The sequence below is a fragment of the Eublepharis macularius genome, chromosome 5, assembly GCF_028583425.1.
Source record: "Eublepharis macularius isolate TG4126 chromosome 5, MPM_Emac_v1.0, whole genome shotgun sequence".
Lineage (NCBI taxonomy): Eukaryota > Metazoa > Chordata > Lepidosauria > Squamata > Eublepharidae > Eublepharis > Eublepharis macularius.
Window position 1 is genome coordinate 54396434 of NC_072794.1, and position 18984 is coordinate 54415417.

General features: G+C 42.2%; 2 protein-coding genes across 4 annotated transcripts in view; one reads left to right on the forward strand and one right to left on the reverse strand.

Annotated features, from left to right (window-relative positions):
- FRRS1 (ferric chelate reductase 1) overlaps window positions 1-4132 on the reverse strand; it is a 39547-nt gene extending 35415 nt beyond the window's left edge. Inside the window, exon 1 of the mRNA XM_054979182.1 lies at window positions 4050-4132. The gene's annotated coding sequence lies outside the window, so the exon portion shown is untranslated. The remainder of the gene's footprint in view (window positions 1-4049) is intronic.
- A 10763-nt stretch (window positions 4133-14895) lies between these two features.
- The window catches only part of AGL (amylo-alpha-1, 6-glucosidase, 4-alpha-glucanotransferase), a 56838-nt gene continuing 52749 nt past the window's right edge, over window positions 14896-18984 (forward strand). For 2 of the 3 annotated variants that reach the window (XM_054979576.1, XM_054979574.1), the window contains exons 1-2: window positions 15296-15326; window positions 15446-15595. In XM_054979576.1, the coding sequence (XP_054835551.1) occupies window positions 15514-15595 (82 nt within the window). In that variant the 5' untranslated portion in view covers window positions 15296-15326; window positions 15446-15513. Of the gene's footprint in view, window positions 14949-15295; window positions 15327-15445; window positions 15596-18984 lie in introns of those variants that run through there. The other variant, XM_054979575.1, reaches the window with a different exon arrangement.

The window sequence follows — 18984 nt, forward strand, 5'->3', positions numbered from 1 at the left end:
AAGGAGCAGAGCACTTTTGAATCTCTCTTCCATTGCTGGGCTAAAATTTTTGGAAATGCTTTTGAATGGGTTTGCAGGAGTGCAAGGGGTGACATTACAGAAGACAGGTGGGAACGTCTTCTACATTAGCTGGAAGGAATGGGGTGGTATTCAAATTAAGGGGAAATGTAATGTGTACATGGAAAAGGGGCCCCTCCCCAAACAACTAAAAGACTTTGAGATGCACCTGTGAATTTGGCCATAATTGACTCTGTGCTGTCTCTTTAAACTGTACAGCTAAGGAGTAAATTGGCCTTGCGTATTGGGAATCAAACCCTACCAAATTCATCAGATATTTTTATTTACACATCTAACAACAATGATATACTTAAACATTTTTCTGTCTGTAGATGGTTTAAACACTGCAGTCATCACAGTGATACAGCAGGAAAAGATCTTTCTTTGGCATGTGATCCCTATACTGAAAATAATGTATAGAGCTACTTGCCAAGCAAATCTTTATTACATTGTTGTAGATCTTATGGGCTTTACATTTTAAAGATTTCTAGCAGAGGTTTGAAGTTAGTTTTAGGTGGGGAGCCATGCTGGTCTGTAATAGAGAACAACAGGATCTGAGTCCAGTATAACCTAAGAGAACAACTCGATTTTCAGAGTGTAAACTTTCAAGAGTCAGTGCTCCCTATCTATGCTGTCTCCCTATCTATGCTCAATAAGGGAGCATAGAAAGCGTATCTGAAAATCTTGTTGGCCTCTAAAGTGCCACTGGACTCAATCCAGAGGTTTGAGGGCTCACAGTGTGCAAAACTTTCAGACAGTAGCTCTTGGGTGGTAGCAGCCACTCCCCTTAAATAGCATCCCTTTGGCCACTTAATAGTCAAATTTCATTTTGTGCTCTTTTTGCCTTGTTATTTTGCTGCTGCTGTGCATTGGAACCATGTAAAAAAACAGCCTTTACATTTTGTACAATTTAAAAGTCAGGCGTGCTCTCGTCCACAAGCATACTGATTACATTCTGATAACTGAGCCTATTTCCTTACGTATCAGCCACTTTTTACATCCAGCGAACAAGAACTATATCCCTGTGCTAAACAATCTTTTCATACAGGTTGGAAAGTACCTGTTGTAGGGTCATATTTTTCTCTGCATTTGTGTAAAGCACAGAGCTGCTAAGAGCAGGAGAGCGGGTGTCTTTTTCAAGACAGACATTTGTTAATTTCCTTCTATTCTTGGTGACTTGAATGCGATAACATGGGACTGATCAAAATATTAAAATTAAGCACGTGGTCAAACATTTGTGGGTTTGAAAGTTGTTTGGACATGCTATTGAGTCTTGGAAGTGATTTCATTGCTGCTGGATTACAATTATCTAGCAGGAAAGTTGGAGGAGCAGATATGGTTGAATTTCGTTCCAGTCTTGTTTATTATGATTAAGTCAACTAGATGTTCAAGACCTAAGGAGCATAAAGAACAGTAATTATTCTTTATAACAACATGTTTCATTATGAGTTAACGCTGGTAGAAAGTGCGGTCAAGTCATAACTGACTTATGGCAACCCCTGAGGCTGAGGTTTTCAAGGCAAGAGACTGACAGGGGCGGTTTGCCATTGCCTGCCTCTGCAGCTCTGGTTTTCTTTGAAGGTGTCCCGTCCAATTACACGGCCAACTCTGCTTAGCTTCTGAGATCTGGCTGAGACTGGGTTTGTCTGGGCTATCCAGGTCAGGGTATTAGCTATACCGTAATGCTAAACAGGTAAGGGTGCAAACTGCCTGGAGAGGTCTTAATAGGATGTTATTTACCAGGTGTTGTTTGTTATGCCATAAAAAGCTTCACTTCAGCTGCCCATTTCCACACATTAAGACCTTGTTAAAGGGGGAGGACATTTTTCTCCAGGCCTGTTGGCCCTCTATAAATAGCATCAGGATCCTAATGTAGAATTCAGTTCAGTTTTGAAACTTCTGCCAAGACTGAGATCCAATTTATAGAATAACTTCTACAAAAACACAATGTGATATAAGTTCTTGCATTTATTCCATTGTTGTTGGTTGGATATGCAAAAGTATAGCTGCAGTCAATGAGAGAAGTGTTGGTGCAATGTAGTAAGATAATGTGTTCTTATTTATTCCTTTATTTAATTTATACTGTGCTTTTCTTGCTGAGATTCGAGGCAGATTACACAGTTAAGCAATTATTAAAGGAGAGCCTCACAAAGGAGGTCCCAGGTATGTACAACTGTTCATGCTCATCCAGCTGCCTTCTGCTGGTGCTGCCCTTCACTTAGGTGCCATGGTGCCAGGGCCACTTGCTGTGACTTAAGAAGTCCTCCAAAGATGGTGGGTGAAGAAGCAGCAGGAGGAATTTCATCAAATCCAGAAAGCCTTCTGGCAGGCTTTTTGGGCTTCTCTAATTAAAACTGTCAACCCAGCATTAAATAACAGTGAGGTAGTAGACATGTGTGTGCATTGCATAGTTGCGCACACACACACACACACACACACACACATCCAAGTCTTTCCAAATCAGTTTTCCACATGAAGGGCCGATCTGGTCAAATTTCTTATTTTGGGGCGCAGCAACGGGATTCTTTCATTCCATTTCTCCTGTGATTCCTCCTCCTTCCTTTTCATTCAACTCTGGGTTAACAGTTTTAGTTGGAAAGGAGGTCTGACAGCCAGCAACCTCTCCAGTCTCCCACTATTACTAGTCAAAAATACGGGGGAAAGAGGGCCATCCTCCCTCTTCTTCCCTTTCCATGAAGAAAAAAACGACATCTGGCCCTCCCTTTATGTACACTTTTATGCACAAGGCAAAGGCAGGCTGGCAGCTGCAAAGCAGGTTAGGGCAAGGAGGATTTGCCCCTCACTGTGGAAACAAAACTACAAGTCAAAGGTAATAACAGGAGGACTCAAAAGAAACAATTTATTGGCTTTGCTATCATTAAAAAACAATGTGTTTTTTCTTATTTCACTGCATTGTGCTGTTTGGCAATGGAACGCTTTCCTGCTTGTGCCCCCTGCAAGCATGCTGTGCCGGTGCCGCTTTGCCAATAAGTTTCCCACCATTGTGTGCGCCCACCAACACTATCCTTCTTTGGGGTCTGTTGCTGTGAGACTTTTCATGTGCTTGATGAGAAACTTGTTGGATCGAAGGGTTCTGGACAATGCAGTTTTTGGTTAAGTGCGAATAGCGCCTCATTTCTCCAGCTACCCCCTTTGAAAAGAACCGTGTGTGCATACATGCACATTGCGCAGCCCAGCATTCACCTTGATGCATGCCTTCCCCAAGCATTCCTTAGGGTCTATAAACTTGGAAACCACTCACAAACTCTGTAGGTTTAGAGAGAGGAGTGTGTTCGGTGAGATTTTGGTGCTATCGCATGTAAAAACTGTTTGTTTCCCCACTCTACTTCTTGAAAAGAAGGGTATGTATAGCCAACTCATGCGCAATGAGCCAATGAGCCAAAACTCATGAAAATGGATCAGTTCTGAACCAGCACTGGCCTACCTGGAACAAACTAGTAATGGAACAGAATTATTCCAGAACCCCTGAACTGAAATTGAAATGGACAATTTCTTGACACATATTCTAGTACTAGCCTACCTTACAAGGCTGTTGTATGGATTATTGTGAAGTACTAGGAACTCTGAAAATCCTATATACATGCTAATTATTATTATATACTAAAACCCCTCAGAAAGTGGCATTTATGGGGGAATGGGGTATTGGAAACCAGGAGGATGTTTAAAAACTAAAATAAACCCTTTATTACAGAAATCTTTTTAAAATCCTGTTCAAAATCATGGCAGTATAGCTACTGCACAAGGAACTGTTTTTCCTAGTCATGGAAAAGGAGATTTACAGTGCAAGCCTAAGTATGTATACAGTGAGAAATGACATACATACATACATACATACATAAGTCAGAAGCAAATCCCCTTCACCTCACTTATTCATCCTATTTATTTATTGTATGAGTCTCTCACCATGAACATGCTTAAATAATAAGAGTCCTTGGACTGATACAATGTACAAATTAATATCAACACAGTACCTGTATCAGATCTGGGCTGCTTCCACATAGAGTTGTAGCACTTGTTGTTGCAACACAGCATCCAGACAGCAGTTTTCCTTGTAATTCACTTGTATCAGCCCTCTGCAGCCACCATTTCCTCCCTCTGCACCAGAGGGCTTTTTAAAAAAAATTTAAAAGAATTACTACATCTGTATAGCACTAGAAAAACCTGTTGCAACAATGTACTAGTTTCCAGCTTTCATTTTTTTAAAAAAGTATCTAGGCCTTTTGTTGCCGAGTATGACAGGATTTCCAGTTGTTGATTTTTTTCAAGCTGGATATTGTTGAATTTATAATCCTAATGCTAAAAGTTGACCGTTTGCAGTCCTTCATTTGAATGACAATCTGCTCATGTGCATATAGTGTGGAACAGTTCTAGTATCTGCTTCTTTGTGGTAAATAATGTTATTGCAAAATCCAGTGCAGACTTTGGACACCGTAGGGTTTCTTCAGTGTGACAAGGAACCAGAATTGGAAAGTGTCAATGAGAAAGGAAGTTTTAGAAAGCATCTTCCCTCATTACAACACAAAGCAACATTGTATGTTTTTTTGAGGCTGGACATTTTTGTCACAGCGCAGCTATTGTCAAAAGGATGTGCATTTTGTAAAATCATGATTGACCTGTTTTGTATAGAGGGGATGGGAACATTTTTGCATGCTTGCTGAGTATATGGGGTTCGCCTTTTCAGCTAAACTGGGTGACCCCAAGAGGGGGGAGGCAGAAAATTCCCAAATCCTTGCTACTGTGAAGTGCTAGTTTTTTTAAAAAACATAGTGAGATTAGTATCCCATCTTGCTACACATACAAGTCTATCAAAAAGATGTGCAGAAGAGCATCAGTGAGGAAAAACCTGGACATATTCTGGAGCAATTCCACTTATAGATAGCAAAAAGACTCTTGGGGCCATCGCAAATAGAGTTCCAGCTTTCATTGGCTGCAGTGGACTTCGAAGGGTGCAACTGCTTATGATGGCACTGAAATCAATGGTGCCTTGGCACAATTGTGTGCCTGATGCCACTGTGCACACTTACTTAGGAGGATACGCTTCAACTGAAATCAATTATATTTCCTTTGGAGTAAATTTGTTTTGAATTTCTGTGCCATATACTTCAGAGAAAATTTAGGTCTTCATTCTTCAGGACAGAGAGCAACTGAGTCGTGATAGGAGTTAGCAAGCTCCACCTCTCCCCTAAGGCAGACCCCTTAAATTTTAACAGAGGTTTGCTGGTGGAGTTTTAGGAGAAGGGTCGCTTTTTCAGAAATTCAAAGCCCTGCTAGTTGTCTCTGGACTTCAGCTTTTACTTGTGGTCAGGGCATTTTTTCAGCTGGAACGCTGTGGAATGGAGTTCCAGCACTTCTTGAAAAAGATCACATGGCCAGTGGCCCCGCCCCCTGATCTCCAGACAGAGGGGAGTTTAGATCACCCTCCATGCCACTGGCGGAGGTCACTGGCGCAGAGGGCAAACTCCCCTCTGGAGATCAGGGGACAGGGCCACTGGCCATGTGACCATTTTCGCCAAAGGCGATTTAAACTTTATCCCCCCCCCTTCTTCCAGCTGACCCAAAGTGAGGTCATTGTGTGGTCCTGAGTTCCACCATTGAGTTCCACCATCTCTTTTCCCAGAAAAAAAGCCCTGCTTATGGTTAAAATGCAAGTCAACATTGTGATAAGTAGCCCCAGCGGTGGGGTCTGAAACTGACAATTGTGTCTTCCATTGGAGAGTCAGTTTTGTTAAATTAATTATGAACCTCTTTTATTCAATTCACTGTAGACAGCCAGTGTGATGTAGTGGTTAGAGTACTGGCCTAGGATCTGGGAGACCTGGGTTCAAATTCCCACCCTGCCCTTGGGACAGTCACATACTCTCAGCGTAACCTACCTCACTGAGCAGTTGTGAGGATAAAATAGAGGAAAGGAAAACAATGGAAGCTGCTTTGGATCCCCATGGGGGAGAAAGGTGGAGTATAAAATGATGTAAATATGTTGTAAATAAAATGATTAGTTACAATATATGTATGTGTGTGTGTATATATATATATATATATATATATATATCTTCCTTCAATCCCCCACCACCACCACTACCACCATCCAGTTGGGATGAAATTCCATTACCTAGGATCCCTGCCAGCCAAAAGTCAGGCAAATAGAGGAAAGTACCTCAGTTTTACAAGCAATGAAACTTTTTCCTTGTAGAGGAGGCACAGGAAGCAACCCAAGAAAACAGATACATCAAATGAGGTACAAATAACATAGAAATAGTAAACAAAAAGCCATGGACTGGATGTAACAGATATCTGGGATGGCAAGGGAGAGAAGGGGAAGGGGTGGAACACATTTGCTGCTTTTGGTGGTGATACATACTTCTCATACCTGAGTTGTGTACACATAAGTTTCAGCATAATTTGTACAGATTGTGCTTTCGTGGGTTCTATGCATGATCCTCAATGATATGGACAGAATCTGCCATGTGTATGTTTTACATGTGCATAATGACATTCACAAGTTATGCTGGACATGCATAAGGCTGGTGGTGGGGAGATAATGGATGTAATTCCTGACCCTAACTCTATGGGCACTGACTGTATAGCAATGTAACATGGGTAACAATCCTCTAGTCTAGCAGAATTATACCTTACCTTGGCACATATATCTCCTGAAACTCCCACTTTCTTAATCTAAACAAATATGAAATCATTTGTAGGGGAGAATTGAAGACAGTAGTAGGAGAGGGTGCTTAATCATTCTCTTCTTCACTGATCCTCCCCTGGAAAAGTACCACCCACCCTGGGCTTATTTCCAGAGTAAGAGCATGTCTATGGAAAAACTAAATGAAAAACTGCTGGGACATTTGCAGGAGAGAATCAGTAGACACAGGAAAGGTAAAAGCACTCCCTTTCAAACAAGCGCATGGGAAAAAATAGTTGCACCCCAAGGGTTTGACTTTCACTATTGGGATTTGGGGTTTTCCATAGAAAGACCACAAGATGGCACCATAAGCTAAAAGAATGAATTCCTTGTTTTTGTATAAGCATTACAAAAGCCAAGGGCATCACAGAAGAATTGATTGATTACATTATTATTCTGTCCTTAGTCCAAAGAGCCTCTTCTTTCATATATCCTTGCAACAGTTCTGCAATACAGAACAGAAAAAGAGTATTCTGATACTTTAAAGACTAAACCTTGGTCCATCCAAGCAGGATAATATGATTGTATAGACCTGAGGAACTAAAGCAGACTTTACCACTACAGTAGCAACTTAAAGACCAACAAGATTTGCAGGGTATAAGTTTTCAAGAGTTAGAGCTCCCTTCATCAGATATGAAAGCGGGGGAAAGGGAGGGGTGTTGTAAATTAAGAGTGTCAAGAAGCCAGCTGCAATACATGTTGTAGTTAGCTTGAGAGAGCCTAGGTGCAAAGTGCAGAAAATTAGCATCTGTAATGTGAGAAAAATCCTGTGTCCCAATTCAGCTCTGGAGGATCCATTGTTCCATATTTGCACGTAAAGTCAGTTTCAGCAATCTTGCATTGTAAGCTAGTTTCCTTTGAAGTTTCTCTTCTGGAGAACTTCTACTCTGAGGTCAGCAATGGAATATCCTGGCAGACTGAAATATTCTCCCTCTGGTTTTTGAATGTTGTGATTTTTTTATATCAGATTCATGTCCATTTATTCTTTTGCGAAGGGACTGACCTGTTTGTCCAATACAAACTATTGAAGGGCATTGCTGACATTTGATGGCACATACCACTTGAGACTGCAATGTAGAACTATATTTTGGAATGCTCCCTGATATTAAAAGTTCCCTGCCAATAAATCACTAACATTGCAAACAAAATGAGTGAACAGAATCTCTCTCCCTGCTATGCTAAATTTCTAGTTGCATGAGTTTTTTCATATGAAGAACATTCAAAGCTAAAATCCTGACCCTGCAGACTGAAGTGATACAGTCCATTCTCCCACCTCAGCATTCTACCACTTCATGGATTGATTGATCGATCAATCGATCGATCAGATTTTTATCCTGCCCTCCCCGCAAGCAGGCTCAGGGTGGGATAAAAATCATCCCTACCTTTTTCCTGTACGTGTGAACCTGGGCCAACTAGGACTGCCAACAGGCCTGGAAGTAAATGTCCTGCCCTTTAAGAGAGGTCTAATGTCTAAAAATGTGAAGTTGACACTTTTAATGGCATGGAAATACATATGAAGTGGTATTTAAGCCTCTGTTACATGGACAGGATATTTGTTCTCCATGCAGTTACCAGCTGCCTAACACATTTATTGCAGTCCGAACCAACTATATCAGATCCATGAAGTGTTGCCACCAGAGAGGCACTTAGCTGACTGCCCTGCAATCAAGAACAGCAACGTGTTATAAGCCTAGAAGAACATAAGAGCAGATCTGATGGACTGAAGCCTGGTCCATCTAGGTGGCTTCCACACGAGGATGGGATTTTGCAGGTTCCCCATTGCCGGTGCAGCTGCAGAGAAAGCACAGCAGGGCTTTCACGTTGCAGGTTTTCCTGCAATTTCCCTATCCCAAATCCCCCACAAGTTGCCCCCCCTCCTCCCATGGCCTACCAGGCCTTTTGTGGTTTTTATAAGGAAAGGGGCTAGAGACTTACTTTTTAAAATGAAAACTGATGATTCAGAAAACCTATTACACATATTGTTACAACAGAATATTGATCTAATGAAATTCTAATGACTTTTTTTTTAAAAAAGACCCCTGGTGGTTGAGGGGTGGGGAAAATGTCTGCTCTGAGGACAGGGTCAGGGGAAAAGGACACCAGAGGGTTGCCAGGTCCACGTTTGGAAACTCCTGGAGATTTGGGGGGGGGAGCCTGGAGAGGGTAGGGGTTTGAACTCTTTGACCTGGAAATCAGCTGTAATTTCAAGAGATCTCTAGCCACCACATGGCAGGCAACCCTAGGATGCCATGTGGGCTGAGTAAAGGCCCCAGTAAGGCCATTAGGCTTTACTGCAACCTTTACTGCAACCTCTCCCAAACTTTGGGGCAGATTTTAAAAAGATTGGAGAAAAGCCAGGGAAAGCCCCAGAAGTGCATGAATGCACCATGATGCTGTGGGGAAGCAGGAAAAAACCCCACTTCCCAAAAGCACTGAATTCAGGGCAGATAACACGTGTAGCAATGGCTAGTCTAGAATCCCATTTTACACAGCAACTAACCAGTTACCCACAGAAGGCAGAACTTTGGGGTACCAAGGCCAAAGTTTTCCCCTGTTGTTGCCCAACAGCACTGTTATTGAGATGCTTACTGCCTCTGACGATAGATATTCTGCGTAGTCATTGTGGCTAATTGATGAATCTATCTTCTATTTGTGGCTAATAGCCTTTGACGGATCTATCTGCCATGAATTTCCATGACATTTTAAACGTAACTAATAGCCATCACTAGGGCTGCTAGATGGGCTCTGGAAAAATACGGGACCAGGGGGGAGTATTCACCTTAAGAATTATCTTCACACTTGTTCAATGTGTGCATGTTCTTCTAGCCCAGCATAGTGGCATCACTTCCGGAAGTGATGTCATTGCATCAGGCTGCGACGGCCCCCAGGACAAGTCCTACCTGTTCTGGGGTGGTGAGAGGGCCAGTTTCCTGAGTGCCATGCCACTCCCTACCCTTCATCACCTTTCCCTTCTCTTCCTCCTCCTCCCTCCCCCTCCAGCCAGGTATTTTCAGGAAACTTTCAGGAAATTTCCCCCAGAAAATCCAAGGAAATACTGGACCGTCCAGGTAAAAAACATACATCTGGAAACCCTGGCCATCACTACACCCTGTGGTAGTGAATTCTGCAACTTAATTAATTCTTTGAGTAAAGGGATACTTTATTCTGTCTGCTCTGAATCTACTTCATCAACACACACACAACCTTTTCGCTAAACTAAAAAGTGACAAATTCCTTAGCCCTTCCTTGTAGGGAAGGTGCTTATACGGTTAACAACTTCACCTTGGGAAATTCCTGGATGTTTGGGGATGGGGCCTGGGGAAGGTAGAATTGGGGTGGGGGGGTGGAGGATAGGAACTTCAGTGGGGATGTGATACCATATTCTGTACCAAAGCTTCCATTCCTCCAGGTAGGGTTGCCAGCTCCAAGCTGGGAAATTCCTGGAGATTTGGGGGGTGAAACCTGAATAAGGCAGGGTTTGGAGAGGGAAAGGCCCTCAGCATGATATAATCCCATGCCCTTCAAAGTGACCATTTTCTCCAGGTGAACTGATCTCTGTGGCCTGGAGATCAGTTGTAATTCCTGATCTCCAGCCACCACCTGGAGGCTGGCAACCCTACCTCCAGGGGAACTGATTTCTATCATCTGGTGATAAATTATAATTCCAGGAGAACTCCAGGCCCCCCCTTGAAGCATAGAATACGTACAGTGCAATCCTAAGGAGAGTTACTCCAGTCTAAGCTCATTGATTTCAATGGGCTTGGCCTGGAGTAACTCTCCTTAGGATTGCACTGTTAGTTTGAAAGGTTTTAATTGTTTTCAGGTAGAATCTAAGTGGGAGACAATCAAAATGAATTCTCTGAACAGGCACCTACAGCAGACCACTGATTGGCTGCAGTACATAAAACAGATAAGAAATTGCCTTTTTCACCACTGCCACACACCAAGTTGATGGTTTTTCATTGAGCTATCAATCCTAACTCCAAGTCTGCGGAGTTGCAGATGGAGATCTGAAGCGGAAAGGCTTTCCTAAATGTATTTCTTTATTCAGAAAATTTGTTCACTGCTTCTCCAGAGACCAGCTTGAGGCAGGTGACAAAGGCAAAAGAAATACAATCAAATCTTAAAAACAACAATGTAATTTGTAGCAGAGGCATTTTGACACAAGCCCCCACCCCTCCCAGTTATTCCCTTGTGGTCACTGTGATGGTACATCAACTCAAGAGATTCAAAACCTGCCTGACGGTCAATAGGTAGCCACTATCATCCAAATCCTTTGCCCTCTATTGACTGTGTTCCTCCCACTTGACAATATAGTTTCAAAATATATATTCTATATTCTGTATGTTCCATGCAAGTTCTGAAAGATTCATTGAATGAAAATTAAGCATTCATCTTTCATTTTATGGTTTCAGTGTCTTCCTTATTCCTTAGCATGCTACCCTTGCAAACGCTTCACCACATTGACTGAAATTTGAGAGGGTTTTTCTTTTTACAGTTCCAAGCATTGAAAATAGATTGACCTTTGACTACTGCAGGACTGACATTTTCTTCAGAGGATAGGTAATAATATTTCAGTGGTGAGACACTTGCAAGCAACTGGCTTACATATGTTGTAGTGGGAGCTGCAGTATTAGAAGTCCCGGGGTGCAAAACTCAGAGAGAAGCTAAGTGGGTTGTGGTAGCAACAGGAATTCAGTGTTTCAGATTACGTAATTCTTAATGAGAAACAGAGTATAGACATACATTACTCAATATTCTGAGACAACACGTATTGTGGCTTCTTAGAGAATCGAAAAGATTTATTATGGCAGAAACTTTACGCTGCGATCGTGTCCTAGTTAGAAGAGCCTAAGATCATTGATTTCCATGATACAAATTTGCAGCCTGATTACTCGGAATGGGCCTGTCGCTATGGCCTTGCTTTTAAATACTGCCTGATTAGACTTCAGGATTTGACAAGCAAATGTTAATGTTCTGTTAATGGAATGAGCACAGACTCCAGAATAGTACTTGCATTAGTATGGTATAGCAAAACAAAACAGAGACTTGTGCCAGCTTAAAAGCTGACATATTTATTATGGCATAGTTTCAGGTGGATGCCATTTGTACTGCAGTAGATGAGCAAGGTTCGAGTCCAGTAGCATGTTATATATATGCCATCAAGTCCCAAAAATGCCCCTGTTGTTGTTGTTATAATAACAATAATAACATTCAATTTATATACCGCCCTTCAGGACAACTTAATGCCCACTCAGAGCAGTTTTAAAAGTGTGTTATTATTATCCTCATGACAATCACCCTGTGAGGTGGGTGGAGCTGAGACAGTTCTTAGAAGCTGTGACTGACCTATTGGCCCCCAGCTGGCTTCAAGTGGAAGAGTGGGGAATCAAACCCAGTTCTCCAGATTAGAGTCCCACACTCTTAACCACTATACCAAACTGGCTCTTCTACACTGGACAAACAGGCCAGCCTCTATGCAAAAGAATAAATGGACATAAATCTGACATTAAAAATCTAAACACTCAAAAACTAGGAGGAGGACATTTTAACCTTCCAGAACATTCCATTGAAAACCTAAGAGTAGCTGCCCTCAGAGAAATATCAAAGGAACATTACAAGTTTCTGTAACTCAGTTCATTCATAAATACAGAACAATGGAAACCCCTCACCCCCCAGGCTGAATAGGGACATAGAATTCTTTTCTCATGAGAAGTGCTAATTTTCTGCATTTGCTCCCCTGCTCTAATCAGTCTAATTACATTTCACATTGTACATCCACATCCTATCTTTTTTCTTTGCAAAACCCCTTCCAGCTTCTGACGGATATAAAGACTGTGGGCTCTCTCACTCATATCTGACAAAGGGAGCTTGACTGTTGAAAGCTTAAACCATGGAAACTCTTGTTGGTCTAGGTCTAGGACTTAAACTTTGCTCATTATGGCATAGGTTTTTGTGGACTAGAGTCTCTTCATCAGGACAATTCATCTTCATGGGTAATATCTTACTACAATCTCACTCTTACTACAATCTCACTCTAGCCTGGAAGATGGCTTCTTACCTCGACATGGCTGTCCTGGCTACCTGGATCCATTTTATGGTAACATCAAAACTTGACTATTGTAATGCACTATGCATTGGTCTCCCATCTAAGTTAACTACGTGGCTCCAATTGGTGCAAAATGCTGCAGCTCAACTGCAGGAGTGAGAAGGAGCATGAACATCACTCCCATCCAACAGTCACTCCATTGGTTTACCACGCTCAATTCAAGGTATTGGTTATTACATACAAAGCTCTTCATGGCCTTGGCCGACATACCTACGGGAATGTCTCCCTCCCTATGTCCCTCCATGGCAGCTTCGTTCATCTGAACAGAGTCTCTTGCAGGTGCCAGCCTGCACATGGGTGAAATCAACAGCAACCCGCACGCAAACTTTCTCTGTGGTGCCCATTCCCTGTGGAACAGCCTGCCTGAGGAGATCAAGAGGACCCCCACTCTCCTGGTTTTCCGCAAATGATGCAAAACCAAATTATTCAAAAAGGCTTTTTACTCAGCTAGGAGGGAAGTATTGTAGGGAGATGGTCTCAGATGCTTTGCTAATAAATTAGGGACCATAGACTTCACCACTATGTTGTCTTGCATATTATCTGTTGCTTTGAATATGTGCTCCTATATACTGCCTGTGCTTCATGTTATCTAATGTCAGTCCTAGAACTGATTATGTTCTGTTTCAGCAATTCTTCAACTCTGTATTAGATCCTTGCTAATGCTATGTCTTTATAAAATCCTATGACAGTTTTTATGGAAATGTCCTTGACACTATATTGGAATGTCTTTGATACTGATTGTACTAATCTCACACTATGTAATCCGTCTTGAGTCTCAGTGAGAAAAGCAGACTATAAATGACATAAATTTTAAAAAAATCAGAGAAGCTGAGTGCTCAGCAGTCCATGAATGAAAATTAATCTTCCGTTTTGTTAATATTAATGACTAGTGACATGTTTTCCCTTTTGGTAACACAGGGGCCTGTGTGTTTTGTTTCATACTAGAGGTGTTTGACCAGCTACTGGTTTTTAAAGTCTCAGATGGAGATTGCCACAATTTCCTTCTTCCTCCCAGAAGGTTAAGATGCAACTTACCAGTTTCAGCTAACCAACTGAGACGAAAGTACATCCTGCATATGATGTACATTATGTCAGGTCTCAGCATTATGGCCTGAACCATCTCTCTCCCACTCCTTTTCTCCAAGCATCCTGTTTGATTAATAGTTTTCTGGACAACTCAAATGTTTGCACAGTGTTTTAGTGGGTTCTAATAGAAGGTACTGCCGTGGCTTTTGAGTGTGAAATTTATAATCGGAGCAAGGTGTTGGCGGAAAGCCTAGCAGGCTACCCCTCTCTCTGGAATCTGACATAAGCAAGGTACTGGATCCTTTGGCTTGAAGGAATATGTGTTTGCCTACTTTTGTTGTTTTTTAAAAAAATTAAAAAGCCAGTATCGTTCCAAAAGGCAATACCTTTCTGCCCTGAAAAGTATTCAGTCTTTAAAAATGTGTTCCATCTATAGATGGCAGTGGCTTTTTGCACATGCTCAGAGGCTCAGCAGGAAATACTACGAGCGTTTTTTAATTTAAAAATTTCTGACAACACTGAGCAAAACTGTTATGTAGCCTTAACCTATGGATCCCAAGTTTGACCAGTCTTATCTGTAACCCTCACCCCATAGTGCATTTAAATGTCATCAGCGCCACAGAAAGAGACCCTTCTGTCTCCAGGCATCCTGACCGATCCACTCTGAAAAAAATCACACTCCCCACCAAATTTCTCGTCGCTTCCCTTCGGCTTTACACCGTCTATCACGGCGGTTCCTTTCAGGACGGGCTGAGCCTGCTTCTGCCCCTCTGCCTTTCCCTCCCAGCGGCTCTGGCTGCCTTGCTCTCTCCCCCCGCCGCAGGCCGCGCTTGCCTTGCGAAGGAAGAGGGGGCGAGGCCAAGCGGGCTGCGCGCTGCTCAAAGGGCCGGCCTTAGCGTCGCTGCCTTCCTGCCAGTTGTTCGGGCGGGGCTGAGCCCTCCCTCTCCGGAGGGGACAGATTCTCCTCTCGGGTTGCCCTTCTCCCCTCCCTCCTGCCTGGGCCTGTCTCTTTCAGCTTCCCCCTCGGCCCGCAAGCCGCTGCTGCGTCCTCGGGTGAGTGAAGGGCGGCCTGGCCTCTATATTTATAGACAATAATGGGGGCGAGTGGGTGGGGAGGTATTCAGTGGCGCCAGGACAGGTCGCATTGTGCGGGGGGGAGAGTGACAGGCGCCGAGCCGTGTGGCCGGCCCGAAAGGGACAGAGCCTTCTCCCTCCCTCCCTTCCTCCCTCCCTTCCCGAGGCAGGCAGACCCTCCAAGGTTCCCGGTGCGCCTGCCTGCCTGCCTGCATGCCCTGCAGCGTCCCCAGAGTGCCAGCCTCTTGGAAGGAGCGTTTCTGTCATTCCCTTGACTATATTTCCTATTGCATACACACAATCCCGCCCCTTCTTTAATTCTCTGCCAAGATTTATTGGGACTGTGGAGACAAAAATGTGAGTCTCCCTGATTCTCCTGAGGACTTTCAAGGTGACCCTTGTGTGAACCCTTCTCCTCTCCTTCTGCTCTATGTATTTCATGGTTGGCTTGTGTGTGCTTTTCTTCTGCTTGTTAGGGGCCACTCCTGTCTTTCGGAAGTTCATTTCTGTCGCTTGCAAGAGTGGAAAACGCCAGGCAGCCACCATGTCCCATGCTAAGCAAACCCGAGTGCTCCTTCTCAACGACATGGAAAAGTTGGACAAGACCCTCTTCCGGCTGGAACAAGGTCAGGGGCTGTATGTGTGTTTGCTTTGTTTGCTTTGGATCTGAATCTAGCCTCATGCAAGAGGGGATTCAAACGGTGCTCTGCAGCCAGCCTTCCTTACACTCCCCACTCTGCCATGAAACTTGCGTGTGGAATCTTGGACCATCACTCAACCAATTCTACCTCAGTTGGGTGTGGTGAGGATAAAAACAGGAAGGGGGAACCATGTATGGTATTCCCAGCTTTTTGGTGGAGAAAAAAGTGCTATAGAAATCAGTGTGTATGCTTTACAAAGTAAATTACATCCCAGCTGCTGGCAGCCTGAGTTTTGCAAGTGGGGGGAAACATCAGCAGCTAAGGTTGCCATATCTGGGTTGGGAAATTCCTGGAGATTCTGGGTGTGGAGCCTCTGTGTTATAATGTCATATAGTCCACCCTAAAAAGCAGTCATTTTCTCTGGGAAACTGATCCCTGCTGTATAGAGACCAGTTGTAATTCCAGGGGAGTTCTATGCCCTACCTTGAGGCTGGTGAACCTAAGCAAGAGGGAAGCAAAGGTGTTAAGTATGGATGTATGCAAATGCATTTATATGTACTAAGTTCCCACCACCGCCACCAAAATGAAATTTAAGGCTGCAATCTGGTGCATGCTTATTTGAGAACAAGTTGCATGGAACTCAGCCGGGAGCTGACAACTGCACCCCAGCTTGAGGTGTAAATGCCAAAGGCTTTGTGTAAACAGATGAATACTGAGGAGGAGTCTGGATGAAGAGGTGCACAGTGTTAAGTGTTCAGGAATGGTGCTCAGGTATAGGAGGCAAGGGATACAGTTACTTAGGAAAGCAGGAAACTGGCTACATGAAATCATGTGTCATACATTAAGAAGACAAATCAAGTTTTGCCATTTCCCCCACAAATAACTTCAGATTTGTCAAATGGCATATGAATTCAATATTCCCCTTACAGTTCTTAATACTTTTTATCATGGTAATATGTACTGGGCTTCAGAATTCCACTAACTTTTATTAAGGGCCAAAACAAAATGTTTGGCAGCAGACTCAGAGCAGTAACACTGGTCATAATTTCTTTAGAGGGGGTGCCGTGTGGGGAAAGTATGTTTAGCCTTTCCCCTGATGCTTTACTCCTGTAATCTCCTTGGCCACTGCTTTGTTTTATTTGTTGCATGAAATGGAGAGAAATAATGGGCATGTTGCACAGGAAAGGTGATGGATGGGGGAAAGATTGAGTGCCACTTCTCCCCTGCAAACCATATTTACTACTGCCACTACTGTGACTGTTTAGGGGTGGGATGTGATAACATGGTTTCCCACACTGCAATCTTTGTGTTTATGTGGCCTGTAGAGAACAGAAGTTAATTGCAATCCTAAACATTAATAGGAAGCAAGTTCTACAGAACTCAATGAGACTCCAAAAAATACTTAGGATTGGACTGTAAGAATCTTAAAAATTTAACTTCAAGGGACTTTAGGGATTATAAAGCTTAATTGCTTTTAAATAAATTGTGTTTCTGAAGCCAGATGTTTTCTGTAGCATTTGTCAAGAAAAACAAGTAGCTTTTGATTTTGATCTGTGGTGTCATTCAGCCTAAGAAAATTCAGTTTGAGGATATTTTAAAACTGGGCATGCACACAGTTCCTCTTTTGGGCCAGAATTACAGAGGGCATGCAGCCAGTTTGAGCAAGGCATTCTCTTACTACATATAACTTTTACCATGTGGAATAAGATACCAGTGGCAAACATCTGTGGCCAAGACTATGTTTAGCAGTCTTGGTAAACAAGCTATCAAGGCAAATGCACAAATGAGTTTATTTAAGATATGTCCTTTGTATGTATTATCTAAAGAATTTTAGGTTTGACTTGAGCCTTCTGCCATCCTCAACTATGCCAATCTCTCCCCTGCCCTTTGATTGGTTTTTGATTAACTGTTAACACCTTAATCTGTAGCCTGATTATGAGTTCTAGGGAATTTTAAGTTTGCTTGCTATTTTGTGACAGTTTAGTTGGTTCTAATAAAGACTGTCACTCTATGTTTAAGAATGGTGCAATCCTTTGTACATATTTCAGTAACACAGTGGGATTCATTTATGAGTAAACATTGTATTATGCTGTAATAACTCCAGAAACCTTGACTTTGCTTTCTATTTCTGATCTATGCTGTTATAATGTACTATCCACACTTGCTGAAATAATAGGCACAGGTTATATGTTTCTTCTCATGTATTGTAACTCCATGATCTTTTGAGCTGACACTGTTCCATTGGTTGGGTAATATAAATCTTCATCCTAAAACAGTTGCAAAATTTCCTCTTCTCGTTTATTATTTATGTATTTAAAATATTTATTAGCTGCCTTTCTGCCTTTCAAGAGCTCAGTTCAGTAATGTTTTTCATGAACAACAAGTCCTTCCTTTGAATATGAATTTGTCATCTTCTAGGCATGGAGCAGGAGTCACTGGGGCAGTGGGGGGGGGGGGTAGTTGAATTTCCTGCATTGTGCAGGGAGTTGCACTAGATGACCCTAGAGGTCCCTTCCAACCCTATGATTCTATGATTTTAAGTCGTAGAACCCAAGGGTAATTTATTTTGAATGAACAGAGGCTTGAAAATACAGAGGTGGAGTTTTTTGTTTCTTTTGTTTTGAACTAAGCACTTCCATAATTCCTTGTTGACTTTTATAAGTGGAATATATGAGTGCTGTGATTTTCTTGAATATGGCCACTGGCAAAGTCTAGGCATCAGCCATTAGTAGGGTTTTTGTTTGTATAAGACTGTTTGCATAAGTAGTTTGACTATAGTTATAGTTTTCAGCTGTATACCCATTTCTCTCCTCTCACTCCTCCCCCTCATCTTTGAATTCAACAGTCACAGGCCATGACAGTTAAACCATAAATTAGTTGACGTTCAGTCATTTAACTGCATGCATAGTTGATACTGAAAATAGAATTGTGTGAGCAGTCCCAAACTCAATACATATATTGTCTTTTTGTGTGTGAGAAATTTTTATTTTATTAGTAAGATTAAAAGCCTAGTAAAAAGGGCAAAAAAATAAAAGAAAAAAGTGAAGAAAAAAGAATACAAAAAAAGAAAAACAAAGATTAGAAATAACAAAAAACAATAATACATATTTCAATTTCCATTTTTCTCTACAACACCTATCATATTTTAACAAACATTATACTTTTAGTTTTGATATCTCCAAAATTTACCTTTTCCAATACTGCTCCCTTCTATTTATTTTTCCCAAATTTATCTTCTTAAAAATCAAATTCACAAATCACCAGTTCATTTTCCCTTGTCTCATGCAGAAAGTCAATAAGGGGTTTCCAGTTAACCATAAAAATAGACAGTGATCAAGACCTGGGTGAGGGAAGGTGAAATGGTTGCCTTAGGT